General features: G+C 57.0%; 1 protein-coding gene across 2 annotated transcripts; it reads left to right on the top strand.

Moving 5' to 3' along the window:
- The first annotated feature begins 2330 nt into the window (after positions 1 to 2330).
- Positions 2331 to 23362, top strand: MCM5 (minichromosome maintenance complex component 5). Of its 2 annotated transcripts, none has more exons than XM_082740540.1 (17): positions 2331 to 2447; positions 2650 to 2824; positions 4665 to 4791; positions 4872 to 5000; positions 7880 to 8052; positions 9901 to 10056; positions 11700 to 11866; positions 12209 to 12380; positions 13314 to 13425; positions 14764 to 14907; positions 15269 to 15334; positions 15560 to 15736; positions 16382 to 16494; positions 17649 to 17777; positions 18759 to 18901; positions 20775 to 20902; positions 22081 to 23362. In XM_082740540.1, the coding sequence occupies exons 2-17, from the start codon at positions 2658 to 2660 to the stop codon at positions 22180 to 22182; spliced, it is 2205 nt and encodes a 734-aa protein (XP_082596666.1). In that variant the 5' UTR covers positions 2331 to 2447; positions 2650 to 2657; the 3' UTR covers positions 22183 to 23362. The 2 variants fall into 2 exon arrangements, with proteins under 2 accessions (XP_082596666.1, XP_082596667.1); XM_082740541.1 differs by having other exon boundaries at positions 2332 to 2436.
- The last annotated feature ends 542 nt before the right edge of the window (positions 23363 to 23904 follow it).

The following is a 23904-nucleotide window of genomic DNA, read 5'->3' as shown; positions in this document are numbered from 1 at the left end:
CCTGAAGTGTTTTTCTTGGGCTCTGTTACCCTTGGGGAGCTGAACTTTTCCCCGCTTGTCTCTTGAATATTTGTGGGGAGAAGGGGTGAGGGAGGGAGCAGAGGGGGCTGGTTTCGGAGGTTGGTCTCTGTTCTGAAAATGGGAGGGGTGAGCATTAGGAAGTTGGTGTGCGAATCTAAATGTTGAACCTTGTGTGATGCAAGACTCAGCTTTACTGAGGATGGCATTGCCCTGCTGGGCTGAGATGAGCCGATTTGGGGATAAAATGGACGCAGTTGCTCCCGTGAATCTTTGGGACTCCTGTGAGATCCCTGGGTTCCAATCCCTGCCACTCTGCTTTGTAGCTCTGCCTTTGAGGTTAGTTATTAACCTTGCTGGGGCTCAGTTCTGTCACCTGTAACATGAATACGGTGAGACCTACCTTACCCGCCTGTCCTGAGAAGCAAATGAGATGCAGGTAAAATGCCAGCATCGTACCACATTAGGTCCTATCAGGAAATGAGGCTGATCAGGGGTTTGTGATTTTTGCGAAGTGCTTTTTGTGCTGCGTGTGTGAGTCGCTTCACCTGTGCCCCCTCATTTAATCCTCACAGCAAGCCTGTGAGGGGGTGCTACCACTCTGGGGGGCAGGATGGATTTAAACCAGGTCTGTGCACCTCCAAAACCCCACGTTCCCCCTCCCCCAAGTCATGAAAGCCGCTGAAATCTTAATAGTGCAGCTTCCCAATTCCGGCAAGTCAAAACCCCTCCCTAAAGGTGTGGTTGGGAAAGCAGAAGACCGAGCATCTTAGCACCACTAATATCCAAGGACTGGGAGTCAGGAGAGCGTTGTGCCCAGTCGTGGCTTTGTCACCAAGTCTGGAACCTCAGACAAGTGACTCGTCTCTTTTTGTTCACTAGCAAGACGAAAGTAATAGATCTACCTCCCACACATGGTGGAGGGCCCGGGGGTGTCTAAATGTCATTGTGTGGATGGTGGCATCAGAATCACTGGGGGATCTTGGGGCCCCACCCTGAGACCTTCTGAGTCTGGAGACCTGGGGCAGGACTCCGGAATCCTGTGGGTGGAAAGTTTCCGGAGAGATTCCAAAGCACAACCAGGCCCAGGAGCCACAGTTGATGAGACGAGGTTTGCCAAGAGCAGGCATGCAGATGGCTGTAGCTCTTCCACCCTAGCCCTGCTTTCCAGCCTTCCGTGAAAGGGACGCCCTCGTTCATTCTCTGTAGTGATAACGAAAGGAAAGGAGGGAGGAGAGAGGCAGAGAAACAAACCACCTTGATTGTACTAGTAGGAAAACCGCAAAATCGTCTGTATTCTATTCCCACTAGGGAGAATCTGCAGCTGTTACATAGGACGAGTTCGGAGCCTGGATGGCACCGTCCCAGAGCATGCAACTCTTAATTTCTGGATCCTGAGTTTGAATCCCAAGTTGGGTGTAGAAAGTATTTAAAAAAACAAACAAACAAACAAACAAAAAAAAACAATAGAACGAGTTAAATCTGTTCTGTCCTCAGGGGACCCTCCATAAGGTATTACTGAGAAAATTAAGTGTCAGATTCATTTTTTAAAAAATACACTGTAAAAATACACAAGTACATACTCCGCATGAGTATGTTTCCGTGACTGTGGCAAAGAGAATAAAAAGTTATTCCCAGTTGTTCCTCCGGGAGGGTGGGAAGGAAAAAGGGAAGAGATTACGCAGCCCTCGTTGCTGCTGGAGAACGCCAAGTTTTGCCAAATCTTCCGTTTTTCCAGCCGCGTTGGGTTATCTGGTCGTGAATTTTTGCAAATTTTAAGCACTCTCAAGTAATGAGAAGTCTTCAACAACGAAAAAAGGTATCACTTTTTGAGTCTAAGGAAACATCCTGGAGTCCCACGGATGGGCGTGTTTCGGGGGCAGTGGGGACAAATAAGCCCCGTGGGGACTTATTTCTGACCCATCCCCAGCGGTCGGAGGGTGTGTGACCCGGAGGGCTCGGCGCAGGGGGCAGCGGGCTTCCGCCGGGAGCAACGGGGCCCGGCTCTGCAGGCGGTCATTTTCTCGGAATACTTGTGAAAAGGTTCGAGGACAAGCCCTCGCAAGCGCTCGCCGCCCAGGAGGGAAGGCCGCCCTTCCGCCATCTTTGCATCCGCCCCGCGCGGAGCCCCGGCTCCCTCCCGGGTCGGAAGTTTCGCGCCAAATTGTCCGGCCTGCAAAATGGAGCCCGGAAGGAGGCCAGGGACGTGACGTCATGATCCCCGCAGCCAATCCGCTCCGGCGGCCGGCCTGGAAGGCGGTGCTCGCGGGCGCAGAGCGATCCAATCACTGGCTGCGGGACCCCCGGCGAGCCAATCGGGGCGCAGCGGCTGCGGCGCCCGAACGCGGCGTCTGGTTTTTCCCGCGAAACTTGGCGGCAGAGAGTGGAGCTGCTTCTCTACCGGGTCCCGGGAGTGCGGTAAGTGGGAGGTGAGACCGGCGGGTCTGCGAGGGGGTGGTGGGCTGGGAGTGTGCTGGTGCTCGCACTTGAGGGCGCGGCAGGGTGGGCAGGGTCTGTTGTGGTAGGGCCGGGGACCCCGAGCCCCGCGTTCGGAGCCGAGCCTCCGGGCACCTGAGCCCGGGCCGCGCGCCGCCGTCCCCGGTCCGCTTCAGCTGTTTGTGCCCGCGCCAGGCGCAGTCATGTCGGGCTTCGACGACCCCGGCATCTTCTACAGCGACAGCTTCGGGGGGGACACCGCGGCCGACGAGGGGCAGGCCCGCAAGTCGCAGCTGCAGAGGCGCTTCAAGGAGTTCCTGCGGCAGTACCGAGTGGGCACCGACCGCACCGGCTTCACCTTCAAATACAGGTGCGGGCTGGGGCGGGCGGAGGGTGGGCGTGCAGACCCGCCGGCGTGGAGCACACCGACCCAGTGCGAACACGCGTCCGCACCCAGAGCCTTCTGCTGTCCTAGAGCAGGGATGGGGCCACGGGCCCAGAGAGGTGATGGGGCCTGTCCCAGGTGGGACGATCCGGGTCCCAGCTGCACCCGTGTGACATTTGGGTTTTGTCCAGTTTATTCCTGAAGTTAACTTTTGAGTGAGCATCTGTTGAGTGGGCCCCTTCCAACCACCTGGAACTTGTTGGGGGCCTTTGGTTCTTTATCTGGGACTGGCTGTTGACCTCCTTGTTGTTTTCCTGTGGTCTGCGTTTGTGGTGCCCCCTAGACTCAAGTTCTCTGTGTGTGCAAAAGGTGAAGGCGGTCGTCCGGAATTTTTTTTTTTTTAAAGATTTTATTTATTTGACAGCCAGAGATCACAAGTAGGCAGAGAGGCAGGCAGAGAGAGAGGAAAGCAGGCTCCCTGCTGAGCAGAGGGCCCGATGCAGGGCCGATCCCAGGACCCTGGGACCATGACCCGAGCGGAAAGCAGAGGCTTTAACCCACTGAGCCACCCGGGTCCCCAGTCGTCCGGATTTATTTCACTTAGGCGTTCGTTCCAATCTTGCTGCTTCTGCTGATCAGCCCCTGTCATCCGCCAGGCACTGTTCAGGTGCCGGCTACCCTCCGAACCTGCTTTTGGTCATTGTCTAACCCGTGGCATCACGCCAAATCCTGGTAGGCCCAGCCTCTATCCCTGGCACCTTAAAATGCAGAGAAGGTGAATTTGTGGGTCTCTGTGGCTTGGGCGTGGCCAGTGATTAGCTGATTGACTTACTTGCCAAGTAACGGACTCCCTGTGTCATCAGTAAATGGATGCCAGCGGTTCTGTCTCTCATTTATTCATGTGCCCGCTGACATTGACCATGTGTGTGCCAGGCATTGTGCTAGGCATTGAGATAGGAAGATGAAAAGACTCCCTGCTGCTTGTTGTTCAGAAGCTCAAAGGTCAGTGGGGGCAAGGCATGGAGGTCAAGAGATAGATTATAAGGTGACAGTTGCCTCAAAGGAGGAATGTAAAAGGGGAGTGAAGGAGGCTTCCAGAGGAGCCCAAGATGAGCCCCGGCTGAGAAAAGAGTTTTGGGTGTGGCATTGCCAACGGGAGCAGTTGAGTGTATGGGCGGAGAGGAATGGGTGGGCTTTTAGAGTAAGGTGCTTTCTGGTTCAGGGTGGCTGTTTCTTGTGGCTCTGGGCCATAAGGTCGAAAGGAATAAGATCTGAGATGAGGCTGCGGAGAGGGCTCTGCATAGCATAGGTCCGGGGTCCCTCAGTGTGTTTGGGGACAGTAGTCCCGTGGGATGCTCTGTAAACAAAGTCCCATCTGGGGGTTGATAAGACAGACACGGTCACTGCTATCTGTGGTCCCCCAAGTTTGAGCTTTGTTAGTGTCTGAGAGAAAGTAGAAGGCTCCGAAGGGTCCTGCAGGGAAAGAACCGAGTTTCCCAAACCAACCTGTGCACACAGCCCTATCTTTAGTGTGGAGATCTCTCTCAGCATCTCGTGGGACTGTTGCCGTGGGGCTTTTGGGAGGACACCCCTCCAAAACGAGGGGTTTTTGGAGGACACCCTTCTGGGCAGTAGGGTGCCTCTGCAGGGTTACAGCATAGAGCTACGTGGACCTCCATGGGTGTTTGGGAAGAGGAAAGAGGAGCGTGGGGGCGGGTGGCCGTTGGTGATGGTGTGGGCGGATGTGGCGTGCATGTGTACCTCAGCCAGTGTTGATTTCCTCTGTTCTGCACCCCACCCCCATCCTGTCACCTGCCCATGCCAGGGATGAGCTCAAGCGCCATTACAATCTGGGGGAGTACTGGGTCGAAGTGGAGATGGAGGACCTGGCCAGCTTTGACGAGGACCTGGCCGACTACTTGTACAAGCAGCCGGCTGAGCACTTGCAGCTGGTGAGTGCGACCCCATCCCTGAGTCCCCCAGGGCTGGTCCCGCTCTGGTGACCAAGAGTTGTCACCTTCCTCTTCTCTAGCTAGAGGAAGCTGCCAAGGAGGTGGCTGATGAGGTGACCCGGCCCCGGCCCGCAGGCGAGGAGGTGCTCCAGGACATTCAGGTCATGCTCAAGTCGGATGCCAGCCCGTCCAGCATTCGTAGTCTCAAGGTGGGTCCACTTAGAGACCGGTCGGAGGGTGACAGTGGCTGCTGCATGGTGTTTAGGAGCTTCGGACACAGGCAGACCAGAGTGCGAGCTGTGTGACCCTGAGCAGCTCGCTCGACCTCTCTGAGCCCGTTTCTTCCTTGGTATAATTAACCCATTGAACAAGTGAGCTCCTTCCGTGGGCAAGGCATTGAGTTGGGCCATGGAAAAACAATGTTGAACTAAACACCAAGCTCCTGTTCTTGTGAACTTTATATCCCTCCAGGAGGTGTGTGGGTTTGGGGGGGACCTTGAGTAAACCAGTGAATATCACCCATGATGGTTGTAGTTGATCGGAAGTGCAGTGGAAGATATCAGGTGGGTAGCCCTCTGGGAAAGATGGAGAAGGCTTTCTTGGTGGAGAGCCACCTGAGGGGGCAGACGGCGCGAAGAGCGTTCCCGGGAGGCCGAGTGTAGCCCATGCAAAGCCTGAGTGGTGAGTTGGGCATGGTATATTCAAGGCCATGTTGAAGGACAGCCAATGTGGCTGAAGAGTGATAGGAAGCAGGAGGGGTTGGCAAAGTCAGTCGGTCATACAGGTGTTTATTTTCTTAAAGATTTTATTTATTCATTCAAGAGCGAGTACAAGGGAGTGTGAGTGTGGGAGGAGCAAGGGAGGGAGACAAGCACACTAGACTCCCCACTCGGCACGGAGCTCCAAGTGGGGCTTGATCATGACCTGAGCCTGAGCTGGAACCAAGTTATTCGTCCAACCGGCTGAGCCACCCAGGGGTACCCAGGGTGTTTATTTGTTTTAATTGACAAATACTGAAGGCTGCTTCGCTCCAGGAGCAGGGCTAGACCCTCACTATAACAAATGGGACTTGCTTTTCGTGGAGATTATGGTGGGAGAACCGGGTAAGGGAGGTTGAGAAGGCTTCAGGAGCCATGTATAGTCATGAAGAAAAGAGAATGAGGTACACATGACAGTGGCTGAGGAGGTGTGTGGTGGTGGGAATAGGCCTCCGGTGAAGTGATGTTGGAGTGAGTGTGAGAGATGCATCATCAGCTGCATGACAGCCCAAGGGAAGAGCATCCCAGGCTCAAGGAGAAAGCAGGTGCAAAGGCACTGAGGTGGGGATAATGGCATGCTTCATGGAATAAGATGAAGCCAGTGTGGCTGGACTCCAGTGAGCGTGAGGGTTGGGGGAAGGAAGGGGGAAGGAGGGAAGAGGCCAGAGGGTCAGGGCTTTTCCAGCCATGGGAAGGAACTTGGGTTCTGTAGGCGTCACAGTAGGAAAGCAGATGTTTAAGCAGAAGGGGCCAATTCCATTTGCAAACAGTCCCTCTGGCCCTCATGTAAAGAACTGATAAAATAGCACGAGAGTGGTGAGTGGGAAGTGCCGATGGTCAGGACACTAGTGGTGGTCAAAGGGCTGTTGTCAGAATCTAGGGAAGTGACGCGCGTGCCGGTGCTCGGCGCGCTCTGCAGTGGGGCCCGGGTGTCACCCATTTAGCTAATGGCGCTTCCTCGTCACGCACTGCACCCAGAGGACCATACTCTGGTCTTTGCTTATGTCCCCACATCCTGCAGCTCTTTTGGAGCCCCTGTCAAGCTACCTTTGGCTCGCACGATGGCAGGTCTATTCCAGAAGCGGGCTGGTGGGCTCTGGAGCTTGTTAGCTTTTTCTCTTCCCAGCACCGGGGAGGGGCTCTGTGACGATGTTTGGAATCCAGCTCAGTGTCATGCGCTTGCCTCTCTGGGGACGTGGTATTGGGTCGGTTTTGTGGGGGCAGCTGTTTGATTAGGGAGTCAAGCCTCAGCTCCCCCCAGGGACACACTTCCTACCCTCAGACTCGTTGGAGGACACAGTGAATGGCCTGTTTCAGCTGATGGGTTCCCCATGACTGGGGAAGAGTCCTTTCTAGAAGGACCATTTGTCAGGATGGCTTGGAGGGGCTGAGGCAACCACTGCCCTTTCCAGCTTGGGATTCTGGTGCCAGGACACCTGCAGCTTTGTAGCTTGTGCTCTAAAAAAACGAAACACATGTTCTATGGTGGCTCCAGCTCCGGGTCATGGCGGCGGGCCTGCCTGCCCTCACGTACCGCAGAGGGGCCCGGCCTCCTTCCTTCTCTGCCCCCCATGTCCCAGGCTTTGGAGGGGGCGCCGGCATGAACCCATAGCCTGCCTGTCCTAGAGGAGCCACTGGGAACAGGAAGAACGTGAGGAAAGGAACTTATTTATTTTTTTGCTTATGGAAAATTATACTTGGAAATAGAACAGTGTAATGACTTTTACGTATCTTTAGCTGGGTTTAGTCGTTAACCTTTTGCCTTATTTGCTGTTTCTCTTCCTTCCTTCTTCCCTTCCTCTTTCTCTCCTTTTCTTTCTCTCTTTCTCTCTCTTTTTTTTTTGGTAAAGCACTGTGTTTTAATTTTTTAAAAAGATTTTATTTATTTTTGAGAGAGAGAGCGAGCACATGCCCAGGAAAGGGGGAAGGGGCAGAGGGAGGGGGAAGCAGACTCTCCCTATTGATTGCCGGAGCCTGACATGGGGCTTGATCCCAGGACTCCAAGATCATGACCTGAGCTGAAGTCAGATGCTTAACTGACTGAACTTCGCTGGGGCCCATGCTAAACTTTACATAAATTACAGAAGGGCCACTTTACCCCTAAATACTTTAGCATGCATTAGAAGAGGAGATTTTCTGGAAATGTGTTTCTTTTTTCTTTATTTAAGTAGGCTCCATGCCCACTGTGGGGCTTGAACTCGAGACCCTGAGATCGAGAGTCACATGTTCTACTGAGCTGACTGGGTGCCCCAGAAAAAGAGATTTTTACCATAATCCCCACTGTCCCTGTCTCCCTTGAACAAACCACGCTGTCGGTGGCTCTGTTGCAGTCGGACATGATGTCGCACCTGGTGAAGATCCCTGGTATTGTCATCTCGGCGACCGGGGTCCGCGCCAAGGCCACCCGCATCTCCATCCAGTGCCGGAGCTGCCGCAACACGCTCAGCAACATTGCCTTGCGCCCTGGCCTGGAGGGCTATGCCTTGCCTAGGAAGTGCAACACGTGAGTGGGCCTTGCCGGGCCCCACACCTGGTCAGGGGGGATGGGGTGGCTGGTGGGGGCGAGATGGGCAGGGGGAGTGCTGGCCTGCAGCTCAGGGCCTGCCTCGCGGGAGTGGCACAGCCCCGCACACAGGTGTCCTCTGCGTGCCCACCAGGCTGCTCAGACACCCTTTGTTGGGGAATCCAACAGAGGGGAGGAAAAAGCAGTGCAGGGGAATGAGTCTGCTAGAGTCTTCTAAGGCACACTGGCTTGCTGGGGCAGCTGGCCCAGGAAGAGGGCGCGCTCACGCATGGACAATTGCCACCGACTGTGTGCACTGTAGAGGCAGAGAGCAGATGGCCTCCGCCTCTACAGCCCAGCGTTTGCTCTCTGGCCCCTTGCAGGAAGCGATCTTCACCTTGACCTGAAGGGCCCGCCCCTTCTCTAAGGCTGCTCCTTGGCCTCTGCTGGTTCCCCTCAGCTTTCTGACCTAAATGTGGCAGTGCCCTAGGGCTTAGCTGTACTGCTTTTTTTCTCTACTCGTTCCCTGTGTGGTCTTGAACTTTAAATACAGTCCACGTGCAGAGGACACTCACATGTGTGTCTCCCCTGAACTCTCCAGGGTCAGATCCGGCTGCTGGCCAGGTGCCCCTATGAAGGTGGCAGGCCCCCCCCACAGACCTGACCTCCACCCCACGCCCAGATCTGCCCTTCCGCCACCCCTCTCCTGTACCCCAGATGGAAGCACTGATTTTTCAGGTGCTCAGGCCCAAGTCCTTGGTCTCTAGAGTGTTTCCTCCTATTTCCGTCTAGAGAGCAGAGAAGTCATTTTGGCTCTGCTCCTGAGCTTGCACATAGAGAATCACATTCTTTCTCACCACCTGGCATGGCTGCCTTGCTTCATGCTCTCCTGTCTCACCTGGAGCCGTGATCTCCCAAGCCCACCCTCGTCCCCCAGTCTGTTCTCCACATCACAGCTGGTGACACTTTGCCCTGCAGGTGACCTAATCATTTTCATGTCACCCAAAGTCAGACAGTGTCCGGGCCTGCACGGCCCTCCACGGTCCTCCTCCCTCTCTTTAGGCCCAGCCTCCCTCTGTTCCTGGGATCGTTGAGCACAGTGCTGGCACAGGGCCTTTGAATGTGCTATTTCCTCTGCCCTGAGCATTCTCCTCCTGACCTCTGCAGTCCTTGTTCTCAGTTCCATCAGCTTTCTCTTACGTCACTTTCCAGAAGTTCATCCCAGGTCCTCCATCTTACATTCAGTACACACATACCCGGTCACTCTTCCCCACCTGCCCGACAGCATGGGGCACCACTCTCGTTCTGTCATGCAGCCATTTACCAGCTGGCTTTTTCAGTCTCCCTTGACAAGAACATGAGCTCTGTAAGAGCAGGGACTTTGGTTCCCTGCTGTGTCCCCGGCCCGTAGAACAGTGTCTGGCACATAGTGGGTGCTTTGCGGGAACTCAGCTATGGTCATTGAACCATGACTTGCTAACATGGAGGTAAAAAGAGGCTTGGACCCTGAGAATGGTCTCTAGGTGCCCAGAGCCTCACCAAGAGATCCTGGGATTTGAGTGGGGGTTTTGTAAGGTCGTTGGTGATTCAGTCTCTCTACCTGTGGGGACACTGAGACCCTCGTGGGGGTTGAGAGTGTGACTTGTCTGCGTCCCATAAGTTAAGGGAGGAGCCCGGGCTGCAGCAGACCTCCCCCTTCCTGATCTGGTTCGTGGTCTCCCACAGAGCTGCGCTCCTTTTAAGGTCTTTGTCCAGCTTATTGCGGAGAGCCTCAACTTGCTCCTGGGATGGACTCTCTGGGCTTTGGGTTCTCCAGAGAGCTCTGGACCCTTTCTTCTCTCTGTACAGGGAGCAGGCCGGGCGCCCCAAGTGTCCACTGGACCCGTATTTTATTATGCCTGACAAGTGCAAGTGTGTGGATTTCCAGACCCTCAAGCTGCAGGAGCTGCCCGATGCCGTGCCTCACGGCGAGATGCCCAGACACATGCAGCTCTACTGCGACAGGTGAAGCAGGGGGTGCAGGGCGGGGCAGGGTTGGAGGTAGGGGTGGGGCTGGGTGTCTGTGGGCGCCAGTGGCCCTGGCTGAGGCACGGTGGGAGGAGAGGATGGCTTGTTGTGGAACACTTGTTCACTGGAACACACCAGTGCTTCCCATACGTTTCTCCTTCCTCGATGGCCCTGGAATCTGCAAGGGCACGTAGCCCCCCGCTCTGCAGTTCCAGAACCCCCTGGCGCCCCTGCCCCACCCACGCCTTCTGATGACATCCTTCCTTGGATTTTGCGGAGTGGTTGGAAGGAGGAGAGGTGCCCAGCTAGAGTCCGGTCCCCTTGCAGCCTGGATGTGCATCCAGACCCTCACGCTGCGGGAGCTGCCGGATGCCGTGCATCTAGATGTTCTGGGTGTGCAGAACATTTGCCGATGTTCTGTGCTGCATGTTTTTCCGAGGAGTGAATCCCTAGGTTTTGTTAACTTTGTCAGTGATAGTGGAAACTTGTAGGGATCCCGACTGGAGCAAGTTAACGTGCGCAGGGGAAGGTTTGCTTTCGTTAGCAGTAAAATGGGCTTCATGACCGTCTTTAATCTCTAGATAGATTGCTGGAAATGGTAATTGGAAAATGCACATGTTTCATACAGGTCCTTAATAGGAATTAAGTGTTTGTTGTTTGTTAGGTTATTCTGCAAGTAGTTTAACCCAGCCTTAAGAGGGGGACGTATGGGAAGGGGCACCTGGGAGGCAGACTCCTGATTTCAGCTCAGGTCATGATCTCAGGGTTGTGAGATCAAGCCCCCTGTCGGGCTCCACACTGGGCGTGGAGCCTGCTTAAGGTACTCTTCTCTTTCTCTAAAAAACAGAAGAAGAAGAAAAAAGTGCATGGGCAGGGGTGCCATAGAATCTTTTTGGGGCAGTGAGTGCGACAGTGATGCTCCTTTGTGGGGTGTGACTCTGGCACGTAAATCACGTTTGGGTCTTTCCTCCCATGATCGCATGACACTTGAGCAGGTCCGATCATGTTATCACTGCCCCGCTACTTCTCCACTCTCAGAGAGGTGCAGTGACTTCTTTGAGGTCACACAGCTTCTAAGTGGCAGAGTGCAGACACGTGCATGCCCCAGTGTCCCCTCTGTGCCTCACTGGTTTTCACTGGAGCGACTTGGAGACTCCTTGTTTCATTGTCTAAGTTTTGCAAAGAGAATGTAGATGTCCAGAGGCAGGATGTGCCCAAGCTCGTGGAGCCCTGAAGATGCAGAAATGGGGGGAGGACCTTGCAGAGAGGCCGGAGGGCCTAAGGAGGACACCCTTGGACACCCCTTCCCCTGAGCTGGCCAAGAGGACCTCTGTGGCGAGTCTGGCAGCAGATGGGGCTGGGGCTTCTGAAGGCTGGGGTGAGCTAGCACCGAGCCTCCCCGGGGCCCTAGCCGGCAAAACAAAAGAGTTCTTGTGGGCAGGGAAGGGTCAGGCCAACTCCACGACCGGGGTACTCCGCACCATCCCGCAGGCAGCCAAGCCATGCGCACTTGGAGCGGGGGCCCAAGGGACGGAGAGATCTGGAGTATCAGTGCTAAGGTGGATCGTGAGGGCCACGGTGGGTGAGAAGGTCCCCACCAGGCTCTCATCTTTGTTTCTCTCTCCTCCCTGTCTCCCCAGGTACCTGTGTGACAAGGTCGTCCCTGGAAACAGGGTCACCATCATGGGCATCTACTCCATCAAGAAGTTTGGCCTGACCTCCAGCAAGGGCCGGGACAGGGTGGGCGTGGGCATCCGGAGCGCCTACGTCCGTGTCTTGGGCATCCAGGTGGACACAGATGGCTCCGGTGAGTTTGGGCTTTGGGGCTCAGGCTATGCTGTGTCCTGGGCCAAGCCCCTGCTGTCTCTCTCCAAGGTTTTGGTCAGGCCTCCTGGCCTCCCCGTCACCCCTCTCTTGCCAGTGGTCCCCGAGCGTCTCTACGATCTGGCCCTCTAGTTCCTCACAGCCCCCTTTCCCTCTCTCACTGGACCACGAGCACAGGCCCACTCCTAGCAGGGAGACCTGGGCTCTGTCTCCCCAGGCTTATGCCATCTGGGCTCTGAGGCCCTGCCCTGTGGGGGCTCCTGACCAACTGGCCAGGGTCTGCCTCACACAGCACTCATGCGTGCTCCTTCCCTCCCCCACCCAGGCCGCAGCTTTGCCGGGGCTGTGACCCCCCAGGAAGAGGAGGAGTTCCGGCGTCTGGCCGCCCTCCCCAATGTCTATGAAGTCATCTCCAAGAGCATCGCTCCATCCATCTTTGGGGGCACAGACATGAAGAAGGCCATCGCCTGCCTGCTGTTTGGGGGTTCCCGAAAGAGGTAGGGGCTCAGTCCCGCCAGATCTGGGGAGGGGAGAGTGACTTGGCCATAGGGGGATAGCCGCTGACGGTCAGGACTTGAATGTTCTCATTTTCCCGGGATCCTCAGCCTTGCATGGTACTCCCAGGCCCCTTCCCCAGCTCCCAGGCTTGCTGTTACCTAATGGCTGATCCATGCTCTCCTACCCAAAGTCGAGGTAGGCTGGGCAGGGGAAGGAGGGGGTCCAGCAGGTGCAGTGGGGAGAGCTCTGAGCTTGGAGACTGGAGACCAGAGATGAAGTCTCTGCCACTTTTTCCTGTGTGGCCTTGGACAAGAGATACCATCTCTCTAGACCCAAGTTTCCATGGAACAGGGCAGATGAGGACCTGGCCCTTGTAGGACAGCACGTGTGCTCTTGAAACTAGGAAGTAGTCGAGCTAGGGAAGATAACATTACCAGCAGTTACCACTTAATGGGGCCTTCTTGCAAGTGCTTTCATGTGTCTGACACCTAGCCAGTTCTCACAGTCACCCTCAGAGGAAGCTCTGATTAAGCACGCTTTGGAGGTGAGGCAGTGGAGGCATGGAGAGTGAAAGGGACTTCCCGAGAGGCCCCATCAGCGGGGCCAGGATCCTGCCTGCCTAGTGCCTGTCGCACGTGCTGGGCGCCCCCCACCTTTCCCTTCCAGCCACCAGGGCGGTTTGATCAGACCCTTATCATGTGTGGCCGGGCCCTGAGTGCCCTACACTTGACCATCCCTGGCCTGGAGCCAAGTTCTCTCCCTTGTTAACCACAGATGAGGCTAGAGGGCACGGCTGTGACCGAGGGTCCCAGCCCAGAGCCCCTGCCTCCCCGAGGCTTACAGGCTCTCGATGCAGGTTGTGGGGCTGATTGCCAGCCTGCCCCGTGCCCAGCCTGAGTCCCAGCCTGGCCCACCTGCCTGTCCTCCCCCAGGCTCCCCGACGGACTCACCCGCCGAGGAGACATTAACCTGCTGATGCTTGGGGACCCAGGGACGGCCAAGTCGCAGCTGCTGAAGTTCGTGGAGAAGTGCTCTCCCATCGGGGTGAGTGCCTGGGACACGCCGCTCTGCTCGGCCGCCCCTTAGGAAGACAGGCTGCGGCCCAGCTACCTGGTGCCCCCGTCCTCGGTGGGCCGGCTCACCAGGGCCTCTTCCGCATTCCTCTTGGCTGCGGGTCAGGATGGCACTGAGAGGAGGAAGGGGACCAGCGGGCGTGGGGCAGTTTGGGGCAGCAGGTAGACTGCAGCCTCAGAGGCAGCGTGGGCTTTGGGTCTCGGCCTGGCCAGTGGCTAGCTTGCGGACCTTGAGCGCGTTCCTCCGTCTTCTCCCTGAGACTCCGTTCATCTACCTGCTAAATCGTGGTGTTGGTCCTCGTGCGAGGCCCCCCTCAGGGGCCAGGCACTGCTCGCAGCCCGCTGTGTAGATTTACTGACCTAATGCTGTGCTCACTGTGCAGTGGGTGCTGTGACCCTTTTTAATAAAGGAGGAAACTGGGGTACAGAAAAGCTCCGTCTTGCCCAGGGTCCTACAGTGAGTATGTGCACGCGCAGGGATTTGACCCCAAGTGTGTGGTAGGTGGGGTCCTCTGTGCAGTGATCTGTGGGTCTGGGGGCTCAGAGTGGGGTGAAGATGACCTGGCAGGAGGGGCTGTGTGGGGGAATATGGTCTGGGTGGGGATCAGAATGCCCGGTGTGCCGCAGTCACGTGCTAGAGACCCACGGGCGCTGCTCTGGGGGGCGGGGGGTGGTTTCCGGCTTCCCGGCAGCCCGTGAAAAACTCAAGGGAGCGGATGAAATTAATTTTAATATTTTATCTAAAGTGTTACAGTCTTAGCTTATAGCTTAATATAGAAAATACCACACTGCACTCTACCTTCTCTTTCGTTAAGTACTGACCTGGGAAGCGTGTGTGTTTTGCACTCAAAGCCCATCTCACACTGGACTTGCCACGGTGGCAAGTTCGTGGCACGCGGCTCTGTACAAAGACGACAGGGGACTAGGGAGGGGTAAGCGTCCTCTTGGAGGCAAGAGTCCACAGCCCAGCCCTCAGGCCCCCCAGGAGTGTGGCATGCCTCTGCCCGGGGCCACAGTCCGCTCCTCTGTGAGCTGGTCCCATGAGTGCTGCTTCACAGGGCCGTGATGGGGCTCAGATGACCATGGACGTGGACGCCCCCTACCCTTCTGCCCCGGGGAGAGCCTCCAGACCAGGCTGGTGCCCTGGGCCGCCTTCCCACGCAAAGGGAGGTGCACGGGTTCTATTCCCGGCTCCACAGCCAGCTTGGATGTGTGCCTTGGGGCAGCCACATCAGTCTGGCCTCTTGACTCACTGGGGTTAGGGCAAGGAGCTGGAGCTGGGTCGTGTCCTATGTCCCCCTTGCCCCAGGTGTACACCTCTGGGAAAGGCAGCAGCGCGGCTGGCCTGACAGCCTCAGTGATGAGGGACCCCTCGTCACGGAACTTCATCATGGAAGGCGGAGCCATGGTCCTGGCCGACGGTGGGGTCGTCTGTATTGACGAGTTTGACAAGGTGGGTCTGACGGCGAGGTGGGGGCCGAAAGGTGGGTGCTCCTTGGGGTTGTGGGGCTGGAGGCCTGGCCTCCTGGGCTGGGACCACAGGAAACACCTCTGACTTGGAGACTGGTATTTGGTCCTGGGCCTCTCACTAGAGGGAAGTGGTTGAGCCTCTGAGCCTCGGTTTCCCCACGTGGAGAGAGGAGAGGAGAGCCAAGCCCACATGGCTCAACGTCACCAGGGCAGTAGGCCGCCTGGTTCTTGCCATGGACCAGACATAGAGTCGGGACTTAGGGCTGGTCGCTGCTGTAGTTTTCCTGCTGCCCCGCTCCCCCGCCCCTGCCCCTGGGCCTCACAGACGTCTCTGCCCCACACAGATGCGGGAAGACGACCGAGTGGCGATCCACGAGGCCATGGAGCAGCAGACCATCTCTATAGCCAAGGTGTGAGGCTGCCATCCTGCCTGGCCCTTCCATGCCGGAGGGTGCTGCCTGGGGCTGTGATCAGGCTCCGGCCTCCGGCTGCCCTGAGCACCCCGGGCTGGGGCTCGTTTGCCTGTTTGCCCTGGTGTCTGCGGGCTGCCGCCGCCGGCCTGCGCACATGTACGTGCGGGAGAGATGTGTGCCCGGCTTCTCATCTCGCTTGTCTGCTCCCCCACCCCCTCTCAGGCTGGGATCACCACCACCCTCAACTCGCGCTGCTCTGTCCTGGCTGCCGCCAACTCGGTGTTCGGTCGCTGGGATGAGACGAAGGGGGAGGACAACATCGACTTTATGCCCACCATCTTGTCCCGCTTTGACATGATCTTCATTGTCAAGGACGAGCACAACGAGGAGAGGGATGTGGTACGTCCGGAACCAGCTGGGGCCGCGGGAGCCAGGCCCCCGGCTCTGGGGGAAGGCAAACAAGGGGCTTGGCTTAAAGTCCTGCCTGGCCAGAGTCTTGCCTGTTAGTGGGCAGCTGAGGCTGGGGTGCGGTATCTGCGGCTTGCACGGAACGCTGGTCTAGGGGTCTGGAGTCCTGCCTCCTGCCTGGGCTGTGCAGTCGGGGAAATTATTCTCTCCCTGGGCTCAACCCGTTGTATGTGACACAAGCGAGTTAGCCTTTGCAAGGGTTAGAACCCCAGCTCTGGTCGGGATGTCTCTGGAAGGAACGGAACGGCTTATGTAATGGGCAGGCCTGGAGGTCCGAGGCCTACCCAGATCCAGGGGCCGGTGTCACCAGAGCTCCCTTTCTGCCTCTCTGCTCTGCCTCCCTTGCTGGAGGCTTGTTCTCAGGCGGCTGCTGTCTTCACGGGGGCAAATAAGGCCTTGGCAGCTGCAGGATTTTGTTGAATCAGTTCACCGCTAGCAAGGAAAGGGGGGGGGGGCTCCTCCTTTCCAGGAGTTCTGGCCCTGCCTGCTCCTCCCTCCCTGTCTGTGCAACTTCTGTGTGGGGATCAGGCTCGGGAGGGCCTGGGGGCTGACCCAGTGTCCCCTTGGCTCCACCAGATGCTGGCCAAACACGTCATCACTCTGCACGTGAGTGCACTGACCCAGACCCAGGCCGTGGAAGGTGAGGTTGACCTGGCCAAGCTGAAGAAGTTCATTGCCTACTGTCGAGCGTGAGTCCTGGACTTTGGCCCTGTGGGATTGGGGTGGCCCAGCTCTCCTGGGGGAGAGAACCCTGAAGCCCAGGCCTGCTTCTCACACAGGGGACCTGAGATGAGGCTCTTATTAGGATTTTAGCTCTGCTCCTTTCTGGCCTTGCACAGGTCACTCTGTGGTTCTTGGCCTCAGTTTCGCCATGGCTAAAACAGGGATGTAGGAGCTAGAAGGTCTTGCAGGCCCCCAGGACTGTCCCGTGCAGGGAGGCAGTGCAGTGTGGACGTTGTGGACGTGGGCTCTGGGTAATGTCCGCTCCCACCGTGTGACCTAGGGCAAGTCAGGGGACCTCTGAGCCTTGCATTCCTGGACTGGCACAGGCCTAGGTTTTCGTGGGGATTGCACAGAGGTTTGAGAGCTCGGCAGAGCTCTGCCCCGCTCAGGAAATGGTGGTTGCGACTTCTGGTCTGGCTTCTCTCACAGATTGTAACAGTGATTGTGCATGTAGTCCCCGTGCTGTGCTAGGCGTTCCTCTGAGCGTGTCCTGTGTAAATGAGCTTTCGCCCTGTCCCGAAGCCTTGGAGGTGCTATAATTAACCTGTTCTTCAGGTGGGCCTGAGGCAGAGAAGTGGGGAAAAGAAAGGTTAAGTGACTCGTCCAGGGTCCTAAGTGGGCAGTAGCAGAGCCAGGATTTGAACCCAGGGACCTGGCTCCAGAGGCTGGGCTGTTAACTATGGTGCTGAGAACCTGTAGGTGCCCTCAGTTGGCTCTTGTTGGAGGTAAAACCTGAGGGCGGGGGACTCTTCGAGGGCCCCTCCAGTGGGAAGTGAGGCGCTGTAGTCAGGTGGGTCCTGAACTCACCCTCTCCTTGGGAGTGCTGAGCGGTGCAGCACGCAGCAGTCCTGGGTGCTCGTCTTGATTTTGAGGTCCTCATGGCCCCGTCGTCAGGGGCTTGGCCCCAGGTGTGTCTTGCCCCACCTTGATGCCAGGTGCTGGGTGGCCTTGGAGAGTCGCTCCCTCTTTCTGGCCTCGGTCTTTCCATCCTCAGGATGACGGTGGGATTAGGTGATCTAAGCATTCCCCTGAAGGAGTGACTGTCATGTGGTTGGGGAACACGGTGGGTGCCCCCTGAGTGCTTCCTGGCCTTATGACAGCAGCTCCCCACATCCTGCAGGAAGTGTGGCCCCCGGCTGTCGGCAGAGGCCGCAGAGAAGCTGAAGAACCGGTACATCATGATGCGGAGTGGAGCCCGTCAGCACGAGAGGGACCTCGACCGCCGCTCCAACATCCCCATCACCGTGCGGTGAGCGGCCGTGTGCGGCCCGGACCCAGCTGGGCCGGACGGGCCCCGGGTTACAAAGCAGGATGTGCCCAGCAAGCCTGGGGCCAGGGCCCCCATGCTAACTCCAGTGCAGGCCCATAAGATGGGCTGTGGGTCGGGAAGACTTTGGGGAGTATAAACAGTGGCCTCCCTGACTACATGTATTTCTTGGCTTGTTTTATGGCTGAGAAAACCTGAAGCCCTGTTTTGTGAATTTTGTCTGGCTTCCCGCATTGCAGGGAAGCCTGAGGGTGAGGGGAAGTGTCCAGTCATGGAAGTTATGAGCCCTGGGTCCTACCTGGACTCTGGCCCATTGTGTGACTGCAGGGAAATTGCTTCTCTTGTCTGGACCTCAGTTGTCATATTTCTTCACTTCTTATTCTTGTGAGTTTACACAGAATATAGTGACTGGGGGTTGGGACCTACCTGGTAGGCTGCATCCTGCCTCTAGCGCTGATGAGTTAGAAGTGAATCTGGCTGTATGTGATGGAAAGCCCAAATAGAGTCAAGTAAGCAAAGGATGTTTGAGGGTAGGTGGTCCGGGACTGATGTGATGGCTTCTCCGGGTCATTGGCAACTCGGGCTTGTTTCCTAGTCCCAGATGGCTGCTGGAACTGCCGCCCTCACCTCTGTATTCCAGGTGACAGGCAAGGAAGGAGAAGAAGGGCCTATCTTTTCAGGTCATTTGCTGAAATCGCCACAAAACTTTGACCTTGGAACTTCTTGGCTACACCTTAGTCACCTAGACACATCTAAATGCAGGAGAGGCTGGGAAATGTCTTTTAGCTGGGTGCCATGTGCTAGAGTCAGAATTGGTTCCATTACCAAGGAGGAAGGGAAGATGGGTCATGGGGACCGCAGGCAGTCTCCCCCGTGGCCTTCCTACCCTGGGCACACACCTCCCTGATGTGGCGCGGGGCAGGGCAGGGAGTGAACTGAGGCCGCCCCGCCGCTCCCGTGCAGGCAGCTGGAGGCCATCGTGCGCATCGCGGAGGCCCTCAGCAAGATGAAGCTGCAGCCCTTCGCCACGGAGGCCGACGTGGAGGAGGCTCTGCGGCTCTTCCAGGTGTCCACGCTGGACGCTGCCTTGTCCGGCACTCTGTCAGGTGAGCAGGCGCGGGGGCACAGGCTGAGGGTCCCAGGGGGGCCGGGCAGCATCCTGGAGGCCTGGAGCGTTTGTTGCTTCTGTGCAGTTGCCCAGCGTCTCTGGGCTTCCTCTTGGCGGTCAGAACCACCCCCCGGCCTCCCTTTTCTCCCCAAAGCCATTTCCTCCCAGAAGAGAAGCACAGTTTCTCTTCTACACCCTTGAACACAACTGACTTGACCCTGTCAGTTATTACGGACTGTGGTTTTGTCATTGCCGGAGAACACCAGCGCTCCTGCTTGTGGGCTCGCGAGCACTCCGAGCGCTTCCAAAGCTCTTTCCCTCCTTTGACTTCCAGCTGCCTTCCAGAAGCCAGCAGGGCACTTCGAAATGAGAAGGACACTCAGAGGCCTGTTCGTGGTGCCATTTGTTTAGCTAGAGTGCAGATCTCTCGACCCGCAGGCCGGTGTGGGTCAAACTGCTGTCAGTCCCACTGCCTGCCTCAGGCTCAGCCTTCCAACAGATTTTTCTGAAGCACCGACTGTGTGCCAGGCTCTTCTGGGATAGATTCCTCCCTTCACCCTGTGGGGTGTGGTATTTGCCAGACCCCATTCTAGGTATTGGGGTGTAAGAGGAAACCCATCTCCAAGTGTCTGCCTCGTCGTGGGCCTCTCATTCTGAGTGTGGGGGAGAGACAACAAAGGCAGATAGATCAGGTTCAGGCAGAAGTGGGTGGGGGTGGGGATTCTGGCAGGCCACATGTGTTGAGGACAGGATGCCTCCCCATCAGAGGGGTGGTCAACAGGCAGTGGTGTGAAATGAGGACATTGGTTCTGTTGGGGGGCGGGCGGTGTAGAGAGCGCTCTGGGTCGAGGGAGGGCTCGGAGCCACGCCTCCAAGGAGACCGCAGGCTTGGCAGGTTCGAGGGCCAGTGTGGCCGGTACCTTGGGTGGTGGGAGGGACCCGCTTCACCCCCAACCTCGTGTTGGTGAAGCCAGTCTCTGCTCTGGAGGGGATTTCTGTCTCTTGAGACATTCGGTAACGGAGAGTTCTCTGGGATGCTGATGCACAGAGGTCAGGTGTGATTTGGGACAGTGGAATTTTAGTTGGGCCTTGTAGGCTGTGTAGGAGTTTGCCTTGCAGACAGACCCCTTTCAGCCTGGAGCCTTGAAGTCCGTCCCAGTGGTTTCGCGGACCATGCCCAGCCGTCTTCTTAGCTAAAACCCAAGGCATCTGTAGGGTTTGGTTAGCAGGAGAGACTCGCCTTGTAGCAGTAGTTGGAATTCAGGAGCCTCCCGCTTGCCTGGGCTCCTTAGGGCACCGTGCAGATGTGGCCTCCTGGCCAGTCCCCCCTCCCCCCGACCGTGTCACCAGTGGCTTCAGCTCTCTGAGATCTGCTTCTTCTGGAACTTTGTCCCTGCTGCCTGACCAGCCAGAGTGGGTCCACATGTTACTAGTGTTCTCACGAAGTCAGATCCTATCTCTCCGCAGAGCCCTCCACTGGCTGCTCCCCCAGAATCAAACCCAAACCCATACTGTGACCTAGGGATCGGAGCTGACCCCTGGTCCCTAGTCTGGCCACGTCGCCAGCCCCTGGGTGGGTTTCAAATGAAGTCGGGTTTCTACCTCTGTGCTTTGCGCCTGCTGTTCCCTCTGCCCTCTGCACAGGTGTGCCTCGCGCCCTGGCTTCAGGGCTCTTACGAGCTGTCTGCTCAGGCCTGCGCAGTCCCCCACATGCTGCTCCCTTCTTCAAGGTGTTTCTTCTTTTTGTTGACGTTTTCTTCTGAGCCATCTTTCTTGGCTCAGGGGCCTTGTCTCTCCAGGCGTCCGTCCCACCACGGGCCGACCGAGATCCCTGGCACCCCGTTCGCACCCGTTCCTCCCTCTGTCCACAGGGGTGGAGGGCTTCACCAGCCAGGAGGACCAGGAGATGCTGAGCCGAGTCGAGAAGCAGCTTAAGCGCCGCTTTGCCATCGGCTCCCAGGTGTCCGAGCACAGCATCATCCAGGACTTCACCAAGCAGGTGGGCCTGCCAGGGGGCCTGGGGGCTGGGCTCGGGTTGGGGGGTGGGGTGTCTCCTGCTGGCTCCTGGTGCCTGCTTCCCACCTAACCAACAGCCATGTCCTGCGGCTCAACACACAAGCCTGAGTTGGGGATGGGGCGGCTGTCCTTGTCCTGGACCTGTCCCTGTCATTTGTCCTCTAGGGACCGCTTCAGTCTGGGGAGCGCGCAGTTCTCTGTCCCATTAGGGTTGGGGACAGGGTGCTGGTGTCCACAGCCAGGCCCCCCCAGCCCTTCCCATCAAGCCCTTCCCCCGCTGCCTGGCTTATTTTTTTTTTTTAATTGTTGAAGTGACTATTTATTTATTTATTTTAAAGATTTTATTTATTTATTTGACAGACAGAGATCACAAGTAGGCAGAGAGGCAGGCAGAGAGGAGGGGAGGCAGGCTCCCTGCTGAGCAGAGAGCCCAATGCGGGGCTCGATCCCAGGACCCTGGGATCATGACCTGAGCCGAAGGCAGAGGCTTTAACCCACTGAGCCATCCAGGCCCCTCCACTGCCTGGCCTTTACGGGCACGGGGCGGGGGCAGAGCCCAGATGGGGAGCTGTCCTGCTCCTGGAGGACAGTGCTCTTGGCCACAGAGAGAGGACTGGGGCTTTCTAGATGCTATGGAGAACTTGCAGTCTCAAAAACCACAGGGACAGCCCACCAGTTTCTGGTTTTTGCTCCTCTTCACGGACGTCATCTTGCTGCAGTCTTTAGTTTCATGCAGTAGGTGGGACCGCACCCATTCTGTAGGCCGGCAGACTGAGGCTTACAGAAGTTCAGAGCATCAGGAGCTTGGGTTCTGGAGTCCGGTGGACTCCGATGAAGTCCCAGCTCTGCCACTTACTTGCTGTGTGACTTGGAGCGAGTGACTTCGCCTCTCTGGGCTTCAGCTCCTCCCCTGTAACACGGGAGTCCTCTCTGTATCAGCCGCACGGGAAAGACGGGAGTTCATGTACACAGCAGTGCCTGGCGTACTGTGGGGGCTGAGGATGTGTGATCTCTTAGGAGCCACGGAGACGGATGTGAAGGCCTCTTCTAAGCCCTGTTCTCTGGGAGCAGGGAGGGTAGGAGGGCCCAGTGGGTGAGCCGGTGGGGTGTTTGGGGGTCCCCTGGGGAGACTCGCTCCTGCATCTGGCCTCCTGTCCACAGAAATACCCGGAGCACGCCATCCACAAAGTCCTGCAGCTCATGTTGCGGCGCGGCGAGATCCAGCATCGCCTGCAGCGCAAGGTCCTCTACCGCCTCAAGTGAGCCCTCGCCGCCCCGTGGACGTCCCCGGGCCTCCTGCGCGTCCCCTACCAGCCCCAAGTGCTGCCCCTCAACACCCCCCAGCAGCACCCCTCCCCAGCGGTGCTGTCCTGTCTCCCCGCCCCGACATGGACTGTCCCGCGCTCTGCCCCGCGGGCGTGCAGCGCCCCCTACACAGCTGCCTTCCTGCCTCCCTGCCTCTGGGCGTCTGCTTCTGGGGCAGGGCCAGGACAGGTGCTTTGGAAGATTGTGAAAGTAATAAAGCCATGTGCGCATGCTGTGGGCTCTGCGCCGGGGAGCCTGTGGCCGCCGCCGTCGTGCTGTCCCTGCGGAGTGGGTGTGGGGGCAGGACCAGCCTTGCGGCCGGCCCCAATGGGTTTCCCACCCGCGAGGTGACTGTGTTCTCTCGAGCTGGTCTGTAGGGCCGCTGTGGCCCATTTCTCAGACCGGGCAGTAGTGATGATGCCCGTGGACCAGGCCTGCGTGGAAATGCCCCGGAGAGCGGGGACCGTGGGCGGCCTCGGCTGTGGCGCAGCGGGCGGGCAGGGGCGTGCATTCACCCCGGGCTGGCTGGTTCACCCTCAGTTTCCCCTTCTGTAAAGGGACAACTCCCCTGCTTTGCAGGGCTGTGTTCGGCGTTGAGTGGTGGCAGAGCGCCCTGGAAGGACAGGGCCGTGTGGTGAGACTCCCGTGGCATTTGGGATTTGGGGACCTGTTCCCCCCCACCAGGCCTTAGAGCGAAGTCGCTCAGAATGAAGGTTCCGGGATTCTGTGGACTGGTTGGTTTGCGCCTGGCAGGCCACCCACAGCTGTGTGGCCTTGGTTCTGGCACTAGGCTTCTCTGCGCCTGAGGATATGCCTTCATTTGTTTTGCCTTTTTTTTTCCCCCTCGGGTCTTGTTAACATCTGTCACCACATGTTTTTTTTTTTCTCTTGTGATGGGAACTTTTAAATTTCTCTTAGCAGCTTTCCAGTATTTAGTAGGGTACCATGAACCATACTCACCACAAGGGGCATTACGTCCCCACAGCTGACGTATTCTATAGCAAGTGTGCCCCTTTGACCCCCTTCTCCCATTTCGCCCACTCCCCACCCCACTTCTGGCAGCCGTCCTTGTGTTGTCTGTGTCTGTGGAGGGGTTTTTCTTTTTCTCTCCTTTTAAAGAAATTCCATATGTTAGTGAGATTACGTGGTATTTTTCTTTCTCTGATCTATTTCATTTTTTAAAAATTTTATTTATTCATTTGAGAGAATGAGAGCTTAGTGGGGGAGGGTCAGCAAGAGGGAGAAGGAGGCTCCCCGCTGAGCAGGGAGGCCCACATGGGGCTCAATCCCAGGACCGAGGGACCATGACCTAACCCAAAGGCAGAGGCTTAACTCACTGAGCCACACAGGTGCCCCTATTTTACCTAATAGGGTACACCAATATGAGGGTAGAATTCATAAAATTAAAGTCAGTGAAATGAAACACTTGATATTTAAGGTGCATTTAGAAATACAGAACCTCAAGCAAAACAAGAGTATTCAAATGTATTAAAAATTCTATTCTAATAAATTATAAGCAGACGAAGTATTTATAAATAACCACCATGTAAAAATGAAGCCAGCCGTGACCTCAGCCTTGGCTGTGTGATCCTCTTCCAAACGCAAGCCTGAAACCCGGACGCAGGAGTGTGGTCACTGTTGTCACAAGAGTGTGTGTGAGGCAATTTCCATCTGCTTCAG

The sequence above is a fragment of the Mustela nivalis genome, assembly GCF_964662115.1.
Source record: "Mustela nivalis genome assembly, chromosome: 7".
In the NCBI taxonomy this organism is placed as follows: Eukaryota; Metazoa; Chordata; class Mammalia; order Carnivora; family Mustelidae; genus Mustela; species Mustela nivalis.
This window is presented reverse-complemented; position numbering and strand designations above follow the sequence as displayed.

Coding starts and splice junctions, on each gene's coding strand:
- MCM5 (XM_082740540.1), top strand. CDS start 2,658: ATGTCGGGCTTCGACGACCCCGGCATCTTCTACAGCGACAGCTTCGGG. Junction 15,335..15,559: donor AGACCATCTCTATAGCCAAG/GTGTGAGGCTGC, acceptor ACCCCCTCTCAG/GCTGGGATCACCACCACCCT. Junction 17,778..18,758: donor AACATCCCCATCACCGTGCG/GTGAGCGGCCGT, acceptor GCTCCCGTGCAG/GCAGCTGGAGGCCATCGTGC.